This window comes from Hyaena hyaena, unplaced genomic scaffold (genome assembly GCF_003009895.1).
Source record: "Hyaena hyaena isolate Hyena2069 unplaced genomic scaffold, ASM300989v1 scaffold_823, whole genome shotgun sequence".
NCBI classification, from domain to species: domain Eukaryota; kingdom Metazoa; phylum Chordata; class Mammalia; order Carnivora; family Hyaenidae; genus Hyaena; species Hyaena hyaena.
Window position 1 is genome coordinate 48,576 of NW_024081456.1, and position 18,312 is coordinate 66,887.

Consider the following 18,312-nt stretch of genomic DNA (forward strand, 5'->3'; position numbering starts at 1 on the left):
GTCCCTCCTGCAGAGGGAGGACCGCGACCCTCTGGAGGAGGGCCCTGTGTGGCTGGAGCCCCCTGCCCTGCCCCACGGCTGCCCCCTTTTCCCTCCCAGCAGCCAGCAGGTGCCCCCCCCGCCCAGGTGGCTTCAGAGTGCCCTCCACAGTCCACCAGGACACAGTAGCTCCTGAACCTTCATTTTATTCTGACACAGGTCAGAGGCGCCCAGAGACCGAGACCCTCGTACCTTCCCTCGGCCACGGGCCCCTGGTGGGGGTGCAGGAGTGCTGGCCGGGCGGGAGCTAGATTCCTAACCAGGAGGACCCCTCCCGCCCCACCCCGCACCGTGGCGGCAGGCTGGGGACCTGTCACAGCTCCTTCTTGCAGGAACCTGTGGACGGGTGAAGGGCTGAGGTCAGAGGTCAGTGCGCCCCACCTTCCCCGCCAGGCAGGTCAGCCCTCTGGCCTCAGCCCCAGAGCCCTCAGGCTCCGCAGGTGGGGACCCCAGCACTCACAGGAGCCCAGCTGCTCCTCCAGGAAGGAGATCTGCTCACTCAGAGAGTCGATGCGGTCCAGCTGCTGGAAGGAGTGGGCCAGGAGGCTGCCGGGGTCGGGGAGCCCGTGCTCCAGGGCCCTCGAGGCCAAGCTATGCAGCGGGGCCAGCACCAGCTGCAGCTTCTGTGGGGCAGGTAGAAGGCACCCTCTGTTCCACCAGGCTTTTAGGGAGCACTGGACGCCTACCGACGTCCAGACCTGGCTCGTTCACCAGAGGGAGCTTCTGGGCCCGGAGAGCCAGGCAGGGGGGCACCGGGGGACACCACACGGGCCAGTCCAGTGACTGGGACCCGGGTCAGGGCAGCTAGGAGGGGAGGACCAGAGCTTTCAAGGGGTCATCAAGCCAACAGTCCCACGGAAAGACCGCAGGGACAAAGGGAGGCGTGGACCTGGGCTGAGGCTCTCTGTGCTGCCCAAGGGGGTGTGTCCAAGCCTGGCCCCAACTCTCCTGGGGCTGCCGAACCTCAGCCTGCTACCCCTGCCCGGGCTGGGCTGTCAGCACCCGGAGGCCTCCTTCCCAGGCCCACCCCCACTGGGCCCCACAACCACCCTGAGGGCCTGATCCACACGGGAGACAATGGGGGGTTCCCAGCCAGGCCTCACCTGCTCCAGCACGTCCACCCTCGACCGAAGCCTCTGCACCTCCTCCTCTACCGCGTGGTTGGTTCCTGGGGGTTCCCAGTGGTGAGTCGCGCAGGCCCGGCCTCGGGCCCCGCCCCCACACCGGCTTCTCATCTCCGTCGGGAGGCCTCTCAGCCTCTGCTGAGCGTGGGGCACGGCTCTGGAGATGGGGGCTCAAGCCCGAGCGGCCACGGGCCCCGCTGTCGTAGTGAGCCTACCCCTATGGTAGGCGCCCAGGCCGGCCCGGAGATCGCGATGCACCCCACCCCCGCCCCGCAGCGCCGGGGTCCCCGCGGTGCCGAGCCGTCCAAGCCGAGGTCCACGCGCGCTCCTGGTGCCGGGCTGCCGACAGCGCATTATTACTCACGGTACGAGTTTGAAGTGTCACAGCGCGTACCAAAAGTAATAATGTACCGTCGGCAGCGGGGTGTGGTGTGTCCTGGCCGCCCGGGCTGGGGCCACGGAGAAGGCCCGGCGTGGGAGCCTTCTTCCACTCTCTTGGCCGAGATGAGGCCCCTCTAGGCAACCTGTCCCACAATGCACCCAGGAAACTGCCACCCACCTTTCCCCTGGGGAAGACCCCCGCTTTGCCCAGGTCAGAGAGACGGCCTGCCGCCAAGGGCTGGTTGCCCCCCGCTGCCCCCGCAGTGCCCAGCCTGCAGGGTGGCGCCTGGCCCGTCCTCTGGGCCTCCCCGTCCCTCCTCCCCGCACAGCAGCAAGGACGGGAGCTTTACCTGTTGTGGGGTTCGGGGCTACCCTGGGGGTCCCTCTCTTGGGCAGGCAGAGCGCACCATCCGCGGACGGGCTGTGCCCCTCCTGACACAGGCACCAGTAGCTGCCCGCGGTGTTGATGCAGCGCTGAGGGCAGGGGCCCCGGCCGGCACTGCATTCATCCACGTCTGGGGGGGGGGGGGGGGGGGGGGGGGGGGGGGGGGGGGGCGGGAAGCATCCACACGGAGGCCCTCAACGCCTGCCCGTCAGCAGGCTGCCCAGGGCGCCGCCCGCGGGACCCCTCCCCTCGGGGGGCAGAACCAGCCTCACCTGTCTGGCAGGTGTCGCCGTGCCACCCTGCAGGGCAGTGGCAGAGGCCCGGCCGGACACAGCTCCCTCCGTTCTGGCACGGGGGCTGGCATATTGCTGTTGAGGAAGAGGCCTGTCACACACTGGGGGGGCGCCCAGGGCCCTGCAGGGGCAGCAGCGGGGGAAGGGGCGCTCCACTCAGGCAACAGCAGCAGGGCTCTGCCCGGGGGTCTGGAGAGGGTACGGGACGCGGCACAACCGGGCGACAACTAACTGGCTGCCCAGGTGCTGTGGGGCCCCTGGGAAGGCCCCGCACCCCTCACCTGCTCCACAGGCCCTGGGGAGCCCGCTGCTCCTCTTCCAGCCGGGGCAGCAGGCGTAGCGAGGCCTGGTGGAGGCCGGGCTGGGGCTGCGGCGGTAGGCAGTCCTGTAGACGGTACTGCAGCGTGTGCGGGGGCAGCGAGGTGTCAGCGGAGCCCACTGGTCTTCCCAGCACTTCGCCGGCCTTCCCTCCCTGGGTGCGGGGCCCCTGGGCGCTGAGGGCGCCCTCCCGTGCCCACACTGCTCAAACCACCAGTGCAGGAGCCACTGGCAGCCTCGGGATCCCGGACACCCAGCCCCCTGCCCCCCCAGCCAGGAAGGGGGGCTCCCGAGGGAGGCTTTGCCAGCCCCTCCGTGGCCGGCCTCCTCATTGGCAGGTGCAGAGGGCAGGCCCTCACCCTCTTGGCCAGCTGGGGGTGCAGGGACATCCCACAGGCAGGTCTTTGAGAACCCCGCAGAAAACAAAATCTTTTTTAAGCCAGGTTCCCAGCTAGGGACACGCCCCCTCATGCTGGCGGGGAGGGAGGCGGTCCGGGGTATCCTAGCTGTGGGGGGCTGTGACCATCAGGCCGTCGCGGGGAGAGGGGAACCCACTGGGGCTCGGAGGCAGGGTTCAGGGAGGCAGGCATCATCTCAAGTGGATAAGAACTTGCAGCCAGCAACGTCAGGAGCCCAAAGTAGAGAGGAGCAGGGAAGACGGGGGCCCCTCCAGAGACGAGGGCGGGGAGCCGGGCAGGAACGACGGCTGAGCTTGTCACAGCCTGGGACTTCTGCCTAAGTCAACACGGACACGGGCCTCTGCCACCCACTCAATGTGGCCTCGCGAGTCCTTTGACCACTCTGGGCCCGGGTTTCCGATCTTGGGGCGATCTGCCCTCCTGGGCCTCAGGCGTTAAGTGTGGCAGACGGGGCTCTGCGGGGGGCAGGCGGCACTCACCGGTAGGTGCTGCAGGCTCGGTGCCCGTCACAGGTGGTGAGGTAGGGCTGGTACACTCGCTGCACAAATGACTCGGACTCGGGGCCCCTGGGAGCCCCGACAGTGCACACCCTGCGGCTGTGGAGCCGGGGGGAGAAGCGGCGCATCACTCTGGGGAAGGAGCTTCCCAGCCTCACCACAGGGAGACGCTCCGCGAGCCCCTAGGAAGAGCCGCGGCTCCTCCAAGTATCAGGGGTGGCCCTGGGGGGGGCTGAGGGCTCCTGGCTGCCCCCCCCCACCAGCGCCGCAGGGGCCAGAGACCCAACTCACCCAGGCCGGAAGACGTGCTCAGTGCCACCCACTGCCAGCACCAGGAGCCACACCAGAAGCAGCTCCCTGGAGTCACACATGGCCTGCGTTTCCCAGCGGGTCAGCCTTCTCCTGACGGGGGCCTGGAGCACAAGGGACACCCGCTAAATCCCTCTGAGGACCCCTCCTCCAGCCCGCGCCTCCAGGGGCCCCTGCTCCCTGAGGGTGCCGCCCCGCTCAGCCGCTCAGCCGCTTTGCCGGGAGGAGAGCCCCGAGGTCAGAGCCAGCTCTGCCCTCCCCTAGCCTGTCTCAGCAAGTGAGGCCGGCCCTCTGCCAGTCACAGGGGCCCAGGACCGGAAGCGGGCACCCTCGCGGGGGGCCAGAGGCACGTTGGCCTGGGTGAACCCTGAAGGTGTCCGCAGTCCCGGCAGAGTTCTCTTGGGAAGGGGGGCCCGGGGGGGCTCTGGACCAGCGCTAACGCCCTGGCTGGATTGAGTGCCCTCCGTCTCATTTTGCAGACGAGGTGTTAGTGGGCAGAGTGGGAACCGGATCCAGCTGGCGTGGCCCTCCGGCCTTCAGTGTCCTCATCTGCCAAATGGGGAGTGAGCCGTGGGAAGGCACTGGAGTCGATGAGGGGTGCAGGCGCCCAGCACGCGGGAGCCATATGGTCCTTCTCAGAACAGGGCAGAGCCTGCATTTAGGAGGGGGTCACCCCTACACTGGGGTCTGACTGCTCTGGCCCAGGGCTCCCAGGACAGCTGGTGGGGGACGCACTGGAGCAGCCCTCCCCACACGCCAGTGGAGCCAGATGCCATCCCTGCCTGCTGTGGATGGAAGCCAGGGAGGCTGAGAGAGCCTGCCTGGGAATGGGAGAGACCCCAGCCCAGGATTACAGGCCTGCAACACGCTGAGGGTGCCGTGCGGCCTGGTGGGCCCTGTCCACGTGTGCAGCCAAGCATCTGGGCAGCGTCCCCTGCCCCCCATGCTCCTGGCACCCCACCCGAGGCCCCCGGGGGGCTGGGTTCCGCCCAGGTGGGCAGCAGGAAAGCACATCGGAAAAGGCTGAACTTGTGTGGGGCCGGAGGCAGAAGCGGGGTAGGGTCGCCCCCTTGTCTGGGACTGGGCTCCTCAAAGACACGAGGGTCTCAGAGGCCCCTCCAGCTCTGACAGCTGGTCCCACGCAGAGGGAGGCCTGCAGAGCCCGAGCCCGAGGGGAGAGCGATACCACGGCTGGTCTGCACAGTCGGCTGGGAGGGGGGCCGGTGCTTGGGACCCCTGCATCCCATGGACCCATGTGCGGTGGGGAGACGCCCGACCAGAGTCCTTCCTTCCTGCACCCCTGTTCTTGGTCGGTGGCCAGGAGGGGGCAGGGGGACGCTGAGGTGCTGGACTTGGGTTGGGGGGCTGTGGGTGCTCCTGGGCAGTCTGTGGGCAGTGCTCGGGAGCGGACCCCGGGGCAGGGGGAGCTCAGCACATCCTTCAGGGGCGCTCCCGGGGGTCTAGGCCAGCCCTGAAAGGATGGGAACAGGTGGCATTGGGGAGCAGGCCCTGGGAAGGCAGAGGTGGGGCCGAGGGCTGGGGGGGGGGCGGGGCAGGAGCACACCCGGCGACCGCAGACCCTGTGCTCCCCATGCTGGTGGGGGGGGCTCACCGCCTGCAGATGTGACTGCCCCCCACAGACAGCCGCCCCAGCACCTCCCCTGCTCATGCTTTAAAAGAGGAGAGTCAGTGCTGAAGTCCTGTTTTCTCCGGGCTGGAGGCCGATGGTGCCGCCCGGCCTGTGCTAGGCCGGCAGAATCTCTTTTCCCTTCGCGGTGACAGCCCAGCTGGGGCGGGGAGCCAGGGCGGGGGTGGCCGCAGCGCCTCAGGTTGCGAAGCAATAACGTCCCACCGTCCCTGAGGGTCAGCGGGAGCTCAGCGCACCGCGCCTCCCACCTGCAACCCCGCAGAGCCCTCCCGGGCAGGGGAAGGCCGGGTCCGTAGACCGAGGGGCCGGGCTCGCCGCAAAGCGACGGCCCTGGGCCCCCCTTCCACCGGGAGGGGTGCTCGGGACATTAGGACCCTGGGAGCGCGCAAAGGCGGGGTGCCGGGGCACTGGGGAAGCGTCCTCCGCGCCGCCTGCCCCAGGCCCCCCTCCCCCTGCACGCCGGATCCGCGGGGGTGGGGGTGAGGGTGCAGAGACACGGGGTCTGGGGCCTGCGGGGCCCGGAGTCAGGCCCGGGGGACGCTCAGGGCCCAGACGCGGGTGAGGGGCTGCGGCGCCCCCGGCCCCGGCCCCCACTCCCGGCGCGGCCCGGCTCGTCGCCGGTTACCGGCAGGGGGCGCCCTTTCCCGAGGCCGCTGGGCCCATTCTCCGGGCCCGGCGCAGGATCCGGGCAGGGCCGGGGGTCGTGTCCCCGCGCGGCAGCCCGGCGCCCCCGGCCCGCTCACCTCTCGACTCCCCGCGGCCGCTCCGCGTCGCCCCCCAGCTCCGCGCGCGCCAAGGCCCCCGACCTCCCCCGCCCGGGTGCGCGGCGCGCAGATCCCGCCCTCGGCGCTCCCCGCGCCCCCCGGCCCGGCGCTCGCTCCCTCCGCACTCACCGCCCGAGCCGGGCGCGCACGCGCCGCCGCCGCCGCCGCCGCCGCCGCCGCCGCGCCGAGGGGCCCCAGCCCCGCCCGCCGCCCCGCCCCGACCCCGCCCCCGGCACGCCCCGGGTGGGCTCCGAGTCCCGGCGCCCGCCCCCATTGCGCAGATGGGGACACTGAGGCCCGCGGCCACGGCGTTCTCCCGGACACGACGGTGAGTCAGCCCGAGCCCGGGGCTTTGGACGCGCACCCGCCGGGGCGCGCCGCCCCTCCCGAGCCCGCCCCGAGGCCACGCAGCAGGGCGCGCGGCCGCAGGGGACGCAGGACTGCGACGCCGGCTGGGAGGCCGCGAGGGGAGCCCTCGACCCGCAGGCTGAGCACCAGACCCTGGGGACGGCCGTCACGACACGGTGGCCAGCTCATTGGGCACCGGGGGCTGACTGAAGCCGGCCACTGCCTCGCAGCCACATGTGGGGTGGACCTCATGGCCCCGGTGGCCTGGAGCCCCCGTACTTAGACGAGAGCACACAAACTGTGGCGGAGCCTGGCTGGATCCGAAGTGTAGCATTGAGCGACGCTTCCAAACAGCGTGCCGGGTTAGGGGCGCTGCGGGACCCCCACTGGGCACCCCCCTCTGTTCAGGGCAGCAGGACCACCCCTGAGTGATCCTCAGGCCCCCAGGACGCCCCACCGCCTGAACCCCATGGTCACCACCGGGGACTCCTGGGCTCCATTTCTGCATTTGTAATGACGACTAAAGCAGCCCCAAGGGGCAGCAGCGCTCAGCCGGAGAGGTGGCTCACACAGCCGGCACCAGGCTAGGCATGCCCCGCGTGGGAGCTCTGGTATCATCTGGGTCATCTCCCAACCAGGGTGATCACCGCCATGTCACGTTTGAGGGGCGGTGCGGGGGCGCTTGAAGCAGAGCCGGGCCCAGGTCACCCAAGTGCGTGTGTGTGTAAAACATTCCCAGGCACAGCCAGACCCCTGCTCTGCCCAGAGCTTGCTCTGGACTCACCTGCAGGAGGGGCCCCGTCACCCCCCTGGCGCGGGTGGCAGCTGCTCTTCGGGGGGTGGGGGCTGCCGGTGCTCCCCTCGTGCTGGGGTCTGCGGGTCAGAGACACAGTGTGGGTTAGCGAGCAGCCCTGGCCCCCCTCATGTCCAGGGACTGGGAAGGGGGCCAGGCTCCCGACCCCTGTGGGGCCTCAGCCTGCATTTGGCGTAACAGATCCCCACCCCCATGATGGCTGAAGCCAGGTGGGTCTTTCCGAGCTCTGCCTGTGGCTCCCACCCTCTGCCTGGGGACAGTCCTGCCTTGGCGTCTGGAAGCCTCTGGAGGATAGAGCAGCGGGGGCAGCTGCTGCTGATACAGAGGGTACCAGGGGTCCTGCCCCGAAAGCCTTCAGGTCTCCTGGCCCCCGTAGCCAAGGCGGGCAGCCCTCACTCAGACGCTGGCAGTAAAGGGTTAAGGGCCAGGCCTAGGGGAGACCTTCCTGTCCCCTACCCTGTCCCCTATCCTGTCCCTGACCCCTGCAGCCTGGCTGGGTCTGCTGCTCCTCACTCTACTGCTAACCCGGGCTGAGGCCCCATCTTCTGCTTCTTCATCTGAGAAATGGGGGTTTGGCAGACACCCTGCTGATGGGGCCACTAGACCACAGAGGCCTCCACGTGGGCTGGGGTCTTCGGGTGGGGCCTCGGGCCCTCGGGGAGGAGGGGGAAGAGGAAGAGCAGAGCCTCCCCTAGGATCGAACGTGGGCTGTACCTCTATCTGAGGACCCCAGCCCTGCTCCTGAAGCCGGCCTGGCAGGAAGTGGGGGGCTCCTTCTGGTCCCATGTTCACTTTTGCTTTGGGGCTCCTTCCTGTGAGGCCGGTACCCCCTCTGCCTCCCCTCCCCGACCGGCTTTGGGAGTGCTTGCCCACCCCTGGGGATGCCCCTGGGACCCCAGGCTCTCGGGGCGGTGGGGGGGGGGCTTCTCCAGGACAGCCAGAAGTGGGGGGTGCCACAGGCTGCATTTGGCTTCTCCTCTCAGGAGTCACAGCAGATGCTGGGCCCCCCAGGGCAAAGTGTTCAAACGGGGGGGGGGGCGGGGAGGCAGAGTCAATCTAGACTGGGCCACCCCACAGCGGGTGCCCTGGGCCAAGGGGCTTGAGTGTCCTCCGTGTGCTGGGAATGGCCCCGGTCGGGAGGAAAGGAGACGGTGGCTGGAGAATAGAGTGCAGAGCTGGCACACCGCGCCAACAGCTGCTGCAGTCAGTGGGGCCCGCTCCCTGCCCCCCACCGCCCGCCGGGCCACCCCTGCCGTACCTGATACTGCCCAGGCCCGGGCTTGGCCGTGGCCGCCATGGCTGCCTCCGCGGGCCCGAGGAGCGCCCAAGCCCTGTGCTGCCGGCCTGAGGCGCCTCCGGAGGCTGCCCGCCTGGGCCGGGCACTGGACCTTCCATCTGGGCCGAGTGGGACAGCCGTCTCAGGGCAGGGACGCTCCTCCCGGGGCGAGGAAGGGCGGCTTTTTATGCTCCATCCCGTGTAAATCAGGATTGGGATGGGCCCTTCCCGGCCGGACTTCCTGTGTGTGTTCCTCGCTGATAACAGGGAGCTGTCAGCGAACAAACAGGAGGCCCAGGGGCGGGCGGGGGGCCGTCAAGGGGGTGGCCTGGCCGAACCGTGGGCAGGGGTGGGGGAGCTGTCCCCTGGGACCTCGAACTCTGAAGCAGCCAGAGACCAGCCTCAGGCCCGGCTGGTGACCCTGGGACCCACTGGTCCCAGTGTGTGATGGAGGACGTGGCTGGGAAGGCCCTGGGCCCAGCCACCTGGTGGGACCATGGGCCACATTCCTGCAGCTCCGCAGAAGGGCCTGTTTGTTCTGTGCCCCTGGACTCTCCCCCAGGGCACGCACCTGCACCCCAGGTGTGCACGCCACAGCGAGGGAGTCAGGGCTGTGACCCTGACCCAGCCAGAGGGGACCTGGGGACGGGCAAGGTAGGCTGGTAGTCAGAGAGCAGCCCATTCTATGTGTCTCGGGGACCCAGAGTGGCTCTGGGGTGACAGGGAGGGACAGTCATCAGCTCAAGGACTCAGCCCTTCTCCAGGAAAGCACCACCCATGGGGCAGTGAGCCCCTGCTCCTGGAGCTGTGCCCGCAGAGAGCCTCTCTTGGCTGCAGGCAAAGCATGCCCCCCGGCCCTCCTCACTCCCTCGGCCTCCAGAAGGCTGAGGGGCGTGAGGGGTGAGGGTGGAGAGGCGGCCAAAGGGGGTGCTTCCTCAGTTTGGCCAGGTGGTTCGGCCCCCAGCCCCCCGGACCAACTCCGTTTCCTCGTTGAGGTGGTGCTGGGGACCCACAGGCTGTGATTGTGGGTGGCTGGGTACCCAAGGGGGCTGGGCAGCCGCTGAGGGCACACGCAGACCACACAGTTGGTGGAAGGTCCCTGATCACGCAGGGCCACTCCAAACCCTGGCTCTCCTGGGGGTTCGAGCCCTGCTCCGGGGTCGGCCCCTGACCGCCCATGGCCTGGAACACCCTCATTTCTCTGGCCTCGGGCGCCTCTGCTTGCCCTTCCCTCCCTCCAGCCCCCAGCTGGATGTCCCGGCCAAGACGGAGGCGGAGGGCAGCTTGGAAAATTCCCCCAGAGTGACCGGCCTCCTCCCCACCCCCACGGCTGGGGCAGGTCTGCCGCAGGCACAGGGCTGGGGGGCCTCTTTCTGTGGTGCCCCCCCTCCCCCCTGAGGCTGGAGCTGGCAGGCGAAACCCTCCCCCCTGCCCCCCCCACCCCGTCCCTTCCCCATAGTCACCCGCAGTGGCTGAATGTAGTCCCCAGAGTGTAGGGAGCCTTGCCCCCATCCCGGGAGCCGCCCCCTCTGCCCACTGCATCCAGACTCCCACCCAGAGATGTGCTCCGAACCCCTGGGCGGGAGAGCCAGCAGACATCAGGGCTGCCTGCATCTGGCCTCTTTTGTGTACAGATGGGGAAACTGAGGCCCAGGAGAGGAGGAGACTTGCACCAGGTGAACAGTGAGGCAGAGCCCGGCTGGAACGGGGCAGGACTGAGACGGCCCCTTCCTTCTTCCTTTCTTTTCTCCACGACTGCCTCCCCACTCCCTCACGGGGGCCGCCCCTGTCCTCAGACCTTCCCTGCCGTGGGGGGCGGTGAAGGGGGTGCTGACTTTGGGAGTAGCTCACTAGCCAAACGTGTGGATGGTTACTGGCTCAGCCCTCCCTTTAAAGCTTGGGCTTGTTAGGGAACTCTCTGGAAGGATGCCACAGAGCACAGAGGTACGACACAGACGTGGCGAGAGGGAGGAAAGCCGGGCCTCCCCCGCCCCTGGGTGCCAGCCGGGGTGGGGCCCTGGCTCTGCCTGCTGCCCCCTGTTCTGTGGCCCCCACTGACGCACAGCCTCCCTCCTGACCAGCTCTGCCCTGCCTCCCGCCCCTCCCTGAGCCCAGCTCAGAACCAATCCAAGGAAGGGAGGCCTTGGGTCCGGGTGCCGAGGGACCAGCCTCGCCCTGGCTCACCCTGTGAGCCCCGCCGCGCTCTCCGCGCCCAGGTTCCCGGAGCCCCAGGAGCAGATGAAGGAGGACTAGGGTCCTGCCCTAGACCGGCCCGCTAGGGGCAGGGAGGGAAGGGGCGGGCGGGTGGGCTCCAGGAGGTCCCGGGGCCTGGAGAGCGTGAGGGGTGCCTTCCGCCCCACGGCCGCCCCAGGGTGACGGATGGGTGGACGGAGGCCTCCCGGAGAGATGCTGGGACCCCTGCCCCGTCCCAGGCAGCCTCTCCTCCCACCTCTGACGGCACCTGTGTAGACTCAGGGAGTCCTCTTTGAAAGGAGTCGGTGTTCCCTTACCCGGGCAGGGTGGGCCTCGGGCAATACCTGGGCAGCTCAGGGGCCTGGGCCTGGAGCCTGGCTGGCTTCCGGCACAGCGTCCAAGGCTGGAGAAAACTTGCTTTCCGTTGCTGGGGACCCTGGGCCTCAGTTTCCCCATCCACCCCGCGGTCAGTAGAGCCGGATCCTCGAAGCTGCCTCCCGGCCTGTCTGAATGTTCTGGTTGATTGTAAAGGGGTCTTGCTCCCTTACCTTCCCTGAGCGTGCCGGCCAGGCAGTGGGGCGTGGCAGAGGTCAGCCAGGGTCTCTTGGGACCCCTCACCACTGAGCTTTTGGTCTCTGCAGCCCCCGGAGAAGGTAGACCGAGCCCCCAGCGGAGGCCGGCATAGGCATCTCGGGCGGCTTGAGGCAGAGGGGCGCCAGGCGAGGCGTGTGAGCTGGGCTGCAGGAAGGAGAGAGCAGAGCGCAGAGGAGAGGAGAGGAGAGATGGGGCTTCCTGTTTACCCCCGGAGCAGCCACTGGCCTCGGGATGGGGTGGCCCTGTCAGCCACGGCGGGGTCCAGCTTCTCTCCAGATGTGCTGAGCCTGGGCTGCGGCTGGCCCGGTGACCTGTCCCCGGTGGGGGCTGGGTACCCCTGGGCCGGGTGAGCTGTCTACACCTGAGTTGGGCGAGGTCTCAAAGGGAACCCGAGGTTTTCTAGGGAGCCTGGGTCTTCAGTGTCTGTCTCCACCGCCTGCCCCCCGGCCCCCACTCAGCATGCCTGCTGGAAGAGCCCGTGCCAGGCGCCATGCGTGGCACTCACGACATAGCCTTCAGATGATGCATTGGAGGCACACAGGGTCAGCCGTTGGGAAACGCAAGCCCTGCATGTGGAGCCCAGGGGTGCCTGAGCAGCGGGAGGCCTGGGGGACGCCTGGTCCCTTCTCCCTGCGCCCTGGGGCCTCACTGGGGACTGCCTGTGCCGTCACGACAACCTTCCTGCTGACCGTCCACCGCTGCTCAGGCGGGAGGCCCAGGACGCCGCCTTTGCCCTGTTCTCGTTTCCCCTCGACCCCCGTGGGCTGTGCCTCCAGCACACGTCCCTCCCGCCGCTGCCCCTGTGTGGTCCAGGCCACCATGCTCTTGCCTGGGTGACCTCCTCCTCGGCCTGCGGGGCACCCCTGTCCCCCAACCCAGTTCTTAGGGAGCTTTGTGGAGGGTGACATCAGGTCATGTGACATCCTGTGAAGGACAACAGCAGGCTTCATGGCGCAGTCGGGACCAAGCCCTTTGTGCTGCTCACACGGGGACGGAGCTGGCCCCTAGCAGGTGCGCAAAGGGCGGGGAGAGGCCATGCTGGCCACCCATCACAAGCCCGCCCAGATGGGCACCCCCCCCCGGTGGCACGCACATGTGCGTCCCCGCAGCGGAGATGCGCACCGCGGGGAGCGGACACCACCACCCCTGGAGAGGGGCCCCGAGTCCACCCCAGGCGCCCACAGCGTGGTTCCGCCTGCTTTCATGGAGTTTCAAGTCCACGGCGTGTGCGGGGCCCCGGCGGTGTCTGGCCTCCCCCACTCCGTGGCGTGTCTGCGGGCGGTCCGTGCTGCTGTGTGGCTGGCGGGGGCGGCGTGCCCGTCCTCTGGGCAGCTGCCTGTGCCCCGGGGAGAGCAGGGCAGGCCGTACACACCGCTGGCCCTGGCTCTCACCCGCGCTGCTGCGTTGGTGGTGTTTGTGCTGGCCTTTGGCGTGGCTCCTGGGGGCCTGTCGCCGGGACTGTCCTGGGGGACCTGCGGTTCCGGGGAGACACGTAACACGAGGGACCGCCCCGCAGGACAGCCGGGCTCGATGTCGCTCCCCGGGCGCCCCATGCCTCGTGGCCTCTTGGCACATTCTGATGGTTTTGCAGTGGAATCGCTGGATTGTTATTTCTTTAACGTGGGGAGAAAGACTAACCCTTAGCGGAGACACCGAGGCGGGGCGAAAGCACAGGACCCTTGGGGAGCGGCGCGGCCCCCAGGGCGCTGAGCTCCGGGTGTCCCCAGGCACTAAGCGGGTCTGGGCGGTGGTGAGAGAAGGGGCCGCGCACTGGGGAGCGGGAGTGAGCTTAGGGGTCCCCCCCATCTAATTTCTGCGGTGGCTGTGTTCCCGCTAGCGAGAGCCTGCAGGAATCATTCACCTCCTTAGTGCCAAGGCTGTGGGCCAGGCTGGGGTCAAGGTGCTGACTATGGCCATGAGGTGGGCCCTGGATCCTGCCCAGAGGCTCACAGGGCGGGCATTGTGGTCAGGGCCCAACTCTTGCCGGAGCCGATTGCTGAGCAGGGAGAGCCCCTGGCAGAATCCAAGACCCCCACCTCCTCCCCCTCCCCCCAGTGCTGCGGCCAGGTCCTCGAGGGTCACCTTGGGGGTGCTCGGCCCCATGGCCAGGGTTTGTCCCAGTGCAGGCTCCCCCAAGCCCTGGAGGCTGCCCCCACCCCCCTGGGGCTCCCCCCCCGTGCGGGCTGAGGAAGGGGGCTTGCCCCCGCCGCCCCGCCTGGCTCCCTGGACGGAGGCCCCACTCACAGTCGGCCTGCAATTTGCCAAGCCCAGCGGATGGGGCGGCCGTTAACGCCGAGAGGAAAAAACACTTTATCTCCCGGGACGGAAAGGGAAGCTCCTGAGAAGGGGGGCGGGTTGATGGAGGTGCCCGAGGGGGCCATCCTGTCCCCGCCGCCCTGCTCATCGGGGAGAGAGGGAGCCAGGCCCTCTGAAGCTGACCAGAGAGATAACTGAGGCCCGTTGGCACCATGCTGAGTGCAGATGGCTCCTCGTGGGCTCTCACGCCCGCCCTGCGAGTTCAGGGCCAGAGTCTGACCCCCTTTATGGAGGAATGACCTCTCAGGGCCGCAGAGACGGTCCCTGGCAGGGCCTGACCTCTGACCCAGGGCCAAAGCTCTCCTGGGGCGTGAGTAGGGGTGCAGCGGCCATGAGGGACAGGTGGCCAGTCCCTGTCCCCCAGGGAGGCTCCTGGCATGTCATCCTGTGGCTAGGAGGGGCGTAAGGGTCCCCTCCCCAGGACACCACGACTCCTTCAGCGTTGTGCCGGGTGCCACTGAAGGCAGGGGCATTAGACGCCGGAAGGCTTCCCTGCCTCAGTTTCCCCATGTGTCAGATCAGGGCAGGGAGGGTCTGGGAGCCCTGGGGAGCGGCCGGAGGCCTCTGGACTCCACCAAATTGGGCAGTTTGTGCTGGACCTCCCCGGGGTGCGGGGAGGAGGGGTCCGCAGCTCCTACCAGGTTCCCAAGGGGCCCGTGACCCCAAGTGCAGAGCCCATGTGCGCAGCCCCGAAGTGTCTCCGGCACCTCCCCCACCCCGTCCAGGACCTCAGCTCCAAAGTTGCCTGTTAGTATCATTATTTTTCAATATCCTTAAAAATGTAAAGAGAGAAAGGAAAGAGGCCAGCATCTGCTGCCCGGCCAGAAATCTCTGCTTCCTCTCAGCCAGGAAACAGGAAGTGAGTGTGCGGGCAGATTGTGAGCCAGGCCGTAAGAACAATGGAGACCCCCCGGAGGGAAAGGGGAACTGCGTCAAGCATGGGCCAGGGTGGGGGCCGCGCCTGACCTCTCCCGCCCGGTGCTGTAAATTTAGCCTGGGTCTTTCCTGATGAGAAGCTCCAGTGGCCTGTTGCTGGGGGGAAGGGGGCACGAAGCCCACCATGGTCCCTGGGTGTCAGGGCTCCTGGGCTCTTAGGGTCCATCTACCTGTGCCCTCTTCTCCCCTGTGGGGAAACTGAGGTCCGGAGGGGAAGAGCCTGGCCTGGGGGCCGTGCGGCGTGGGGAAGGCACGCCAGTGCCCGCGTGGTTAGGCTGCAGGTCCTCCCCAGAGGCGCCTGCCTGCGCGGGACAGGGAGCCCACCAGGCCCAGGACGCCAGGACAAATGTCTCCCCTCACGCCCCCTTGCCTGCCTCAGAGGGCCACCCCACGCCCTGCCGTCAAGGGAAAGCACGCCTGGCGGAGGCGGAGGGCAGCGGGAAACAGGCACGGTGCCAGGCCTGGCTCTGTGCCCCTGGCGGCGGGACCTCAGGCCCCGAGCTCCAGGGGGGCTGTGACTGCGGCCCCACGAGTCAGCCGTGGCATCTCTCGCGCAGCCCACGGCGTGAGCCGCGGCGTCTCCTTCGTGCAGCGGCCTACGGAGTTCACACGGCGCCCGGTGCGCTCTCTCCACTCTCTCAGACGGTGCAAGTCACCGCGTCTTTGGCTGGTGACAGAGCCAGGCAGCTGCCCTCACAGCTGATTTCAGAGATTTTTGCCTCAGAAGCGGCCTGAAGCTTTGAGGGGTCACCTCCAGAACCCCCACGTCCCGTCCCTGTCCCCAGCCCGAGGCCACCACCGCTGTGCCTCCTGTGTCCACACGTGCCTGTTCGGGAGTTTCGCACAAGTGGGATTCCACGCTGTGTGGCCTTTGCGTCTGGCTCCTCGGCGCATCTCTGAGGCTCATGCGTGCCATGGCCCATGTCCGTGGCTCCCGGCGTGGGTCTGCCTCATCCTGTCTGTCCCTCAGCCGGCGGACATCAGGTTCTTTCCACCCTCTGGCTGTCGTGCACCCTGCTTCCGGGAAAGCCGCCAGATTTTTCTGTGGACTTGTGTGTTCACCTCTCTCAGGTGAACCCGGGCGTGGGGTTATGGGGTCAGGCGGCGTTGGAGGAGCGGCTGACCACTTTACCTCCACAGTCAGGCCCCCCAGCCCCAGGAAGGCTGGAGGGGCCGCCCAGGTCCTGTGGGGACCCTGGGATGGCATGGGAAGGGCACCAGCGGCATGGAGATCCTGTCCCTGCCCTGGACGTACTGAACTCGGCCCGGAGTCCCTTGGAGGTGCAGGGGTCCAGGATTCTTGGGGTCCAGGCCAATCCCGGACAAACTCCCCTCCTTCCCAGGGCCCGTGTCCTCTGTCCATGATAATGATCAGGTGCCCCTTGCTAAATCTTAGGGTTCCCCTTCTACCTCCGCTGTGCCAGGAGTGACGTCCAAAGAGGCATGCGATCCCCCAGGCCATCTGCCACGCGGCAGAGCTGGCCTTAGAGTCCAGGCCACCCTGAGGCCTCCATGCGGCCAGCACCCGCTCACTGACTCCCAGCCCCATTCCAGGATTAGGGTGCTCCCTGGTGAGCCGGGGGCCCTGTGCCTGGGCTCCCAGTGTCCTGGACCGCATGCGTGTTCTTCACCAAACCCCACCGCTGTTCTGGGGTCACTTGCACCTGGGCGTGACCTTGTGAAGGTGGCCACGTGCCCTTCCCTGGGGAGGGAGGACTCTCTCCAGCCCACCAATTCCGAGCTTCTGAGCAGGCACCAGGTGTGGGGTCCACCCCAAGTCTAGGGCATTGGTGGTGCTACACAGACCGCGGTCCTGGCCCGGAGGACACCAGCCAGACCCAGCCAGGATGCCCCCGAGTCCACGGCGCCCCCCGCCCCCCCGGGCCCGCCCGGGGGCACAGTTCCTGGAGCCAACCCCGTTCTGCACAATAGCCGGAAACGCCTTGCTCGGGCTGTGGTCAGGCGGCCAAGCGTGGCCCCGGGAGGGCTGGGAAGGCTTCTCTGTGCGAGCACCGGGCCCTCCTGGAGGCCCTGAGAGCTCCGCTGGCCTGTTGTCTCTGGGCGCACCGTGGCCACCTCCCCACGGAAGGCTGGGCTGGCGGGGTATTCGGGAAGCAGGCCCACGCCCCGCCTCCACCACGGCCCAGCCAGGAGGCTGCACTAGGTTAGTGGGCAAAGCGCAGCAGGCTCAGGACTGTAGTCTGGGCCCACGTCCGCGGGGTTTTACGGGGTCTGACCCGGGGTACAGGAGCGCCCCCAACCTCGCCCCCTTCAGCTCCCCCCTCACTTTAAAGGAGCAATATCCAGAAGGGAGGAAAGCACCTTCCTCCCTGGGCTGATGCCCACCAGGGCCCGGGTGCGCCCGCGGGGGGAAGCAGGCCGGGACGAGGCTTCTACCCCGGGAGGCAGAGAGGACGTGACCCTTCCGGGGGCGGAGAAGCCAGCTGGCCTACAGCTGGGAGGGGACAGGAAGGTCTCTGTGAGCCCGGAGTCACTTATTTAGATTGTGTTGTGCCGTTCCAAAATGAAAATAGATGTTTTTGTGCATTGTCGGGGCCATGAAGTGATACGTGCCGGTTCTGAAAGAGCCAGTGGATCTGAAGCACGAAAGCTGCTCAGAAAGGGCCGCGCCTCGCGCCCCGCCGCCTGGTGTTTACAGGGCCCCTCCGTGCCTGCGAGGCCCGCCGTTTGTAGGGGCGAGGGCGCACGGGCGTGCGCAGAGTGGCTCCCCGCTGGGCTGCCCTGTCCTCGAGGTCAGCTGGGGGCTGAGTTACGTTCAACACTTACAACAAGGCACGTACGCTTCCCGACAGACCATTTTCCCCCGCAGTTTGGGGTTCACAGTGAGAGGAAAGCGCAGAGTCTGCGCGCCGACCCCTGTCCTCACGGGGGGCTCCCCGCCACCGACACTCCGGCGGATGCTGCTTGTGTTGCATGCCGTGGGCCGCTCGGACGCATCGCCACCGCGCCCTACAGAGTGGGCCCGCGGGACCGGGGTGTGCACAGGCCTGCGGTCCGCCTCCGCCGCAGTGTGCTCGCTGCCCTCCCGTCCGGGACGCAGTTCCATGATTCTGGTAAATGTGCTCCCCCAGGCGGTCCCCGCCCCGGCCGACCTGTAGGACACCCCCGGCCCACCCTGAGCACCCCACACTCCTCACGGTCACCCCACCCACCTCGGCCGCCCCCTGCGCTCTGCTCCAGACGGTCTGTGCCGTGTTCCTGCCCGTCGCCACAGGGGATCCCACGGTCCGGTGACCACGGTTTATAGCAGAAGCGGCCGCTTATGGCTTTTCCAAGAGTGAACACAGAACGGCCGCTCGGTGCAGCCTCTCCACCCCGGGCGCGGGGCGGCCGGACAGCGGACACTGGGCCAGGGGGACCTGCGGGACACCCGCCGCTCGGGATTACGGTTCACGCAGCCACCTGCGCAGCCACGGAGGGGTGTGGCATTTCCGCGCCACGAAACACTGTTCAGCCATAAGAAGGGGTGAAGTGCCCACACAGAGGGGCCTCAAAAATGTGCCGAGCGGGAGAAGTCAGACGCAGCAGGGCAAGAGCTGTGTGGTTCCGTTTTGAGGTGCCGTGAGGGCGGGCCTGGCGGTTGAGGTAGGAAGTGTGTTTCTGCGGGCGGGGGAGGGGGCAGGGGGCAGGGGCGGGG

The 18,312-nt window shown here is 68.2% G+C and overlaps 1 protein-coding gene across 8 annotated transcripts; it reads right to left on the reverse strand.

Moving 5' to 3' along the window:
* Positions 1 to 169: 169 nt before the first annotated feature.
* On the reverse strand, positions 170 to 17,925 carry EGFL7 (EGF like domain multiple 7). 8 transcript variants are annotated; one of them, XM_039219651.1, is made up of 10 exons: positions 17,828 to 17,925; positions 7,310 to 7,398; positions 3,748 to 3,869; positions 3,439 to 3,555; positions 2,504 to 2,619; positions 2,202 to 2,297; positions 1,895 to 2,059; positions 1,143 to 1,207; positions 500 to 662; positions 170 to 375 (listed from the first exon to the last, which is right to left on the reverse strand). In XM_039219651.1, exons 3-10 carry the CDS (start codon positions 3,825 to 3,827, stop codon positions 353 to 355), a joined length of 825 nt encoding a protein of 274 aa, XP_039075582.1. In that variant the 5' UTR covers positions 3,828 to 3,869; positions 7,310 to 7,398; positions 17,828 to 17,925; the 3' UTR covers positions 170 to 352. The 8 variants fall into 8 exon arrangements, with proteins under 8 accessions (XP_039075582.1, XP_039075581.1, XP_039075579.1 ...); XM_039219650.1 differs by lacking the exon at positions 17,828 to 17,925 and adding an exon at positions 11,357 to 11,671; XM_039219648.1 differs by lacking the exon at positions 17,828 to 17,925 and adding an exon at positions 11,126 to 11,323.
* Positions 17,926 to 18,312: the final 387 nt, after the last annotated feature.

Bases quoted from the DNA above. Each gene is read 5' to 3' on its own strand.
- EGFL7 (XM_039219647.1), bottom strand. From the start codon at position 10,229: ATGCAGGCAGCCCTGATGTCTGCTGGCTCTCCCGCCCAGGGGTTCGGA. The intron at 2,620-3,438 runs GTGAGTGCCGCC...CACACGCTGCAG, and splicing joins CGAGCCTGCAGCACCTACCG to TACCGTCTACAGGACTGCCT. The intron at 663-1,142 runs GTGAGGCCTGGC...CCTGCCCCACAG, and splicing joins GGGTGGACGTGCTGGAGCAG to AAGCTGCAGCTGGTGCTGGC.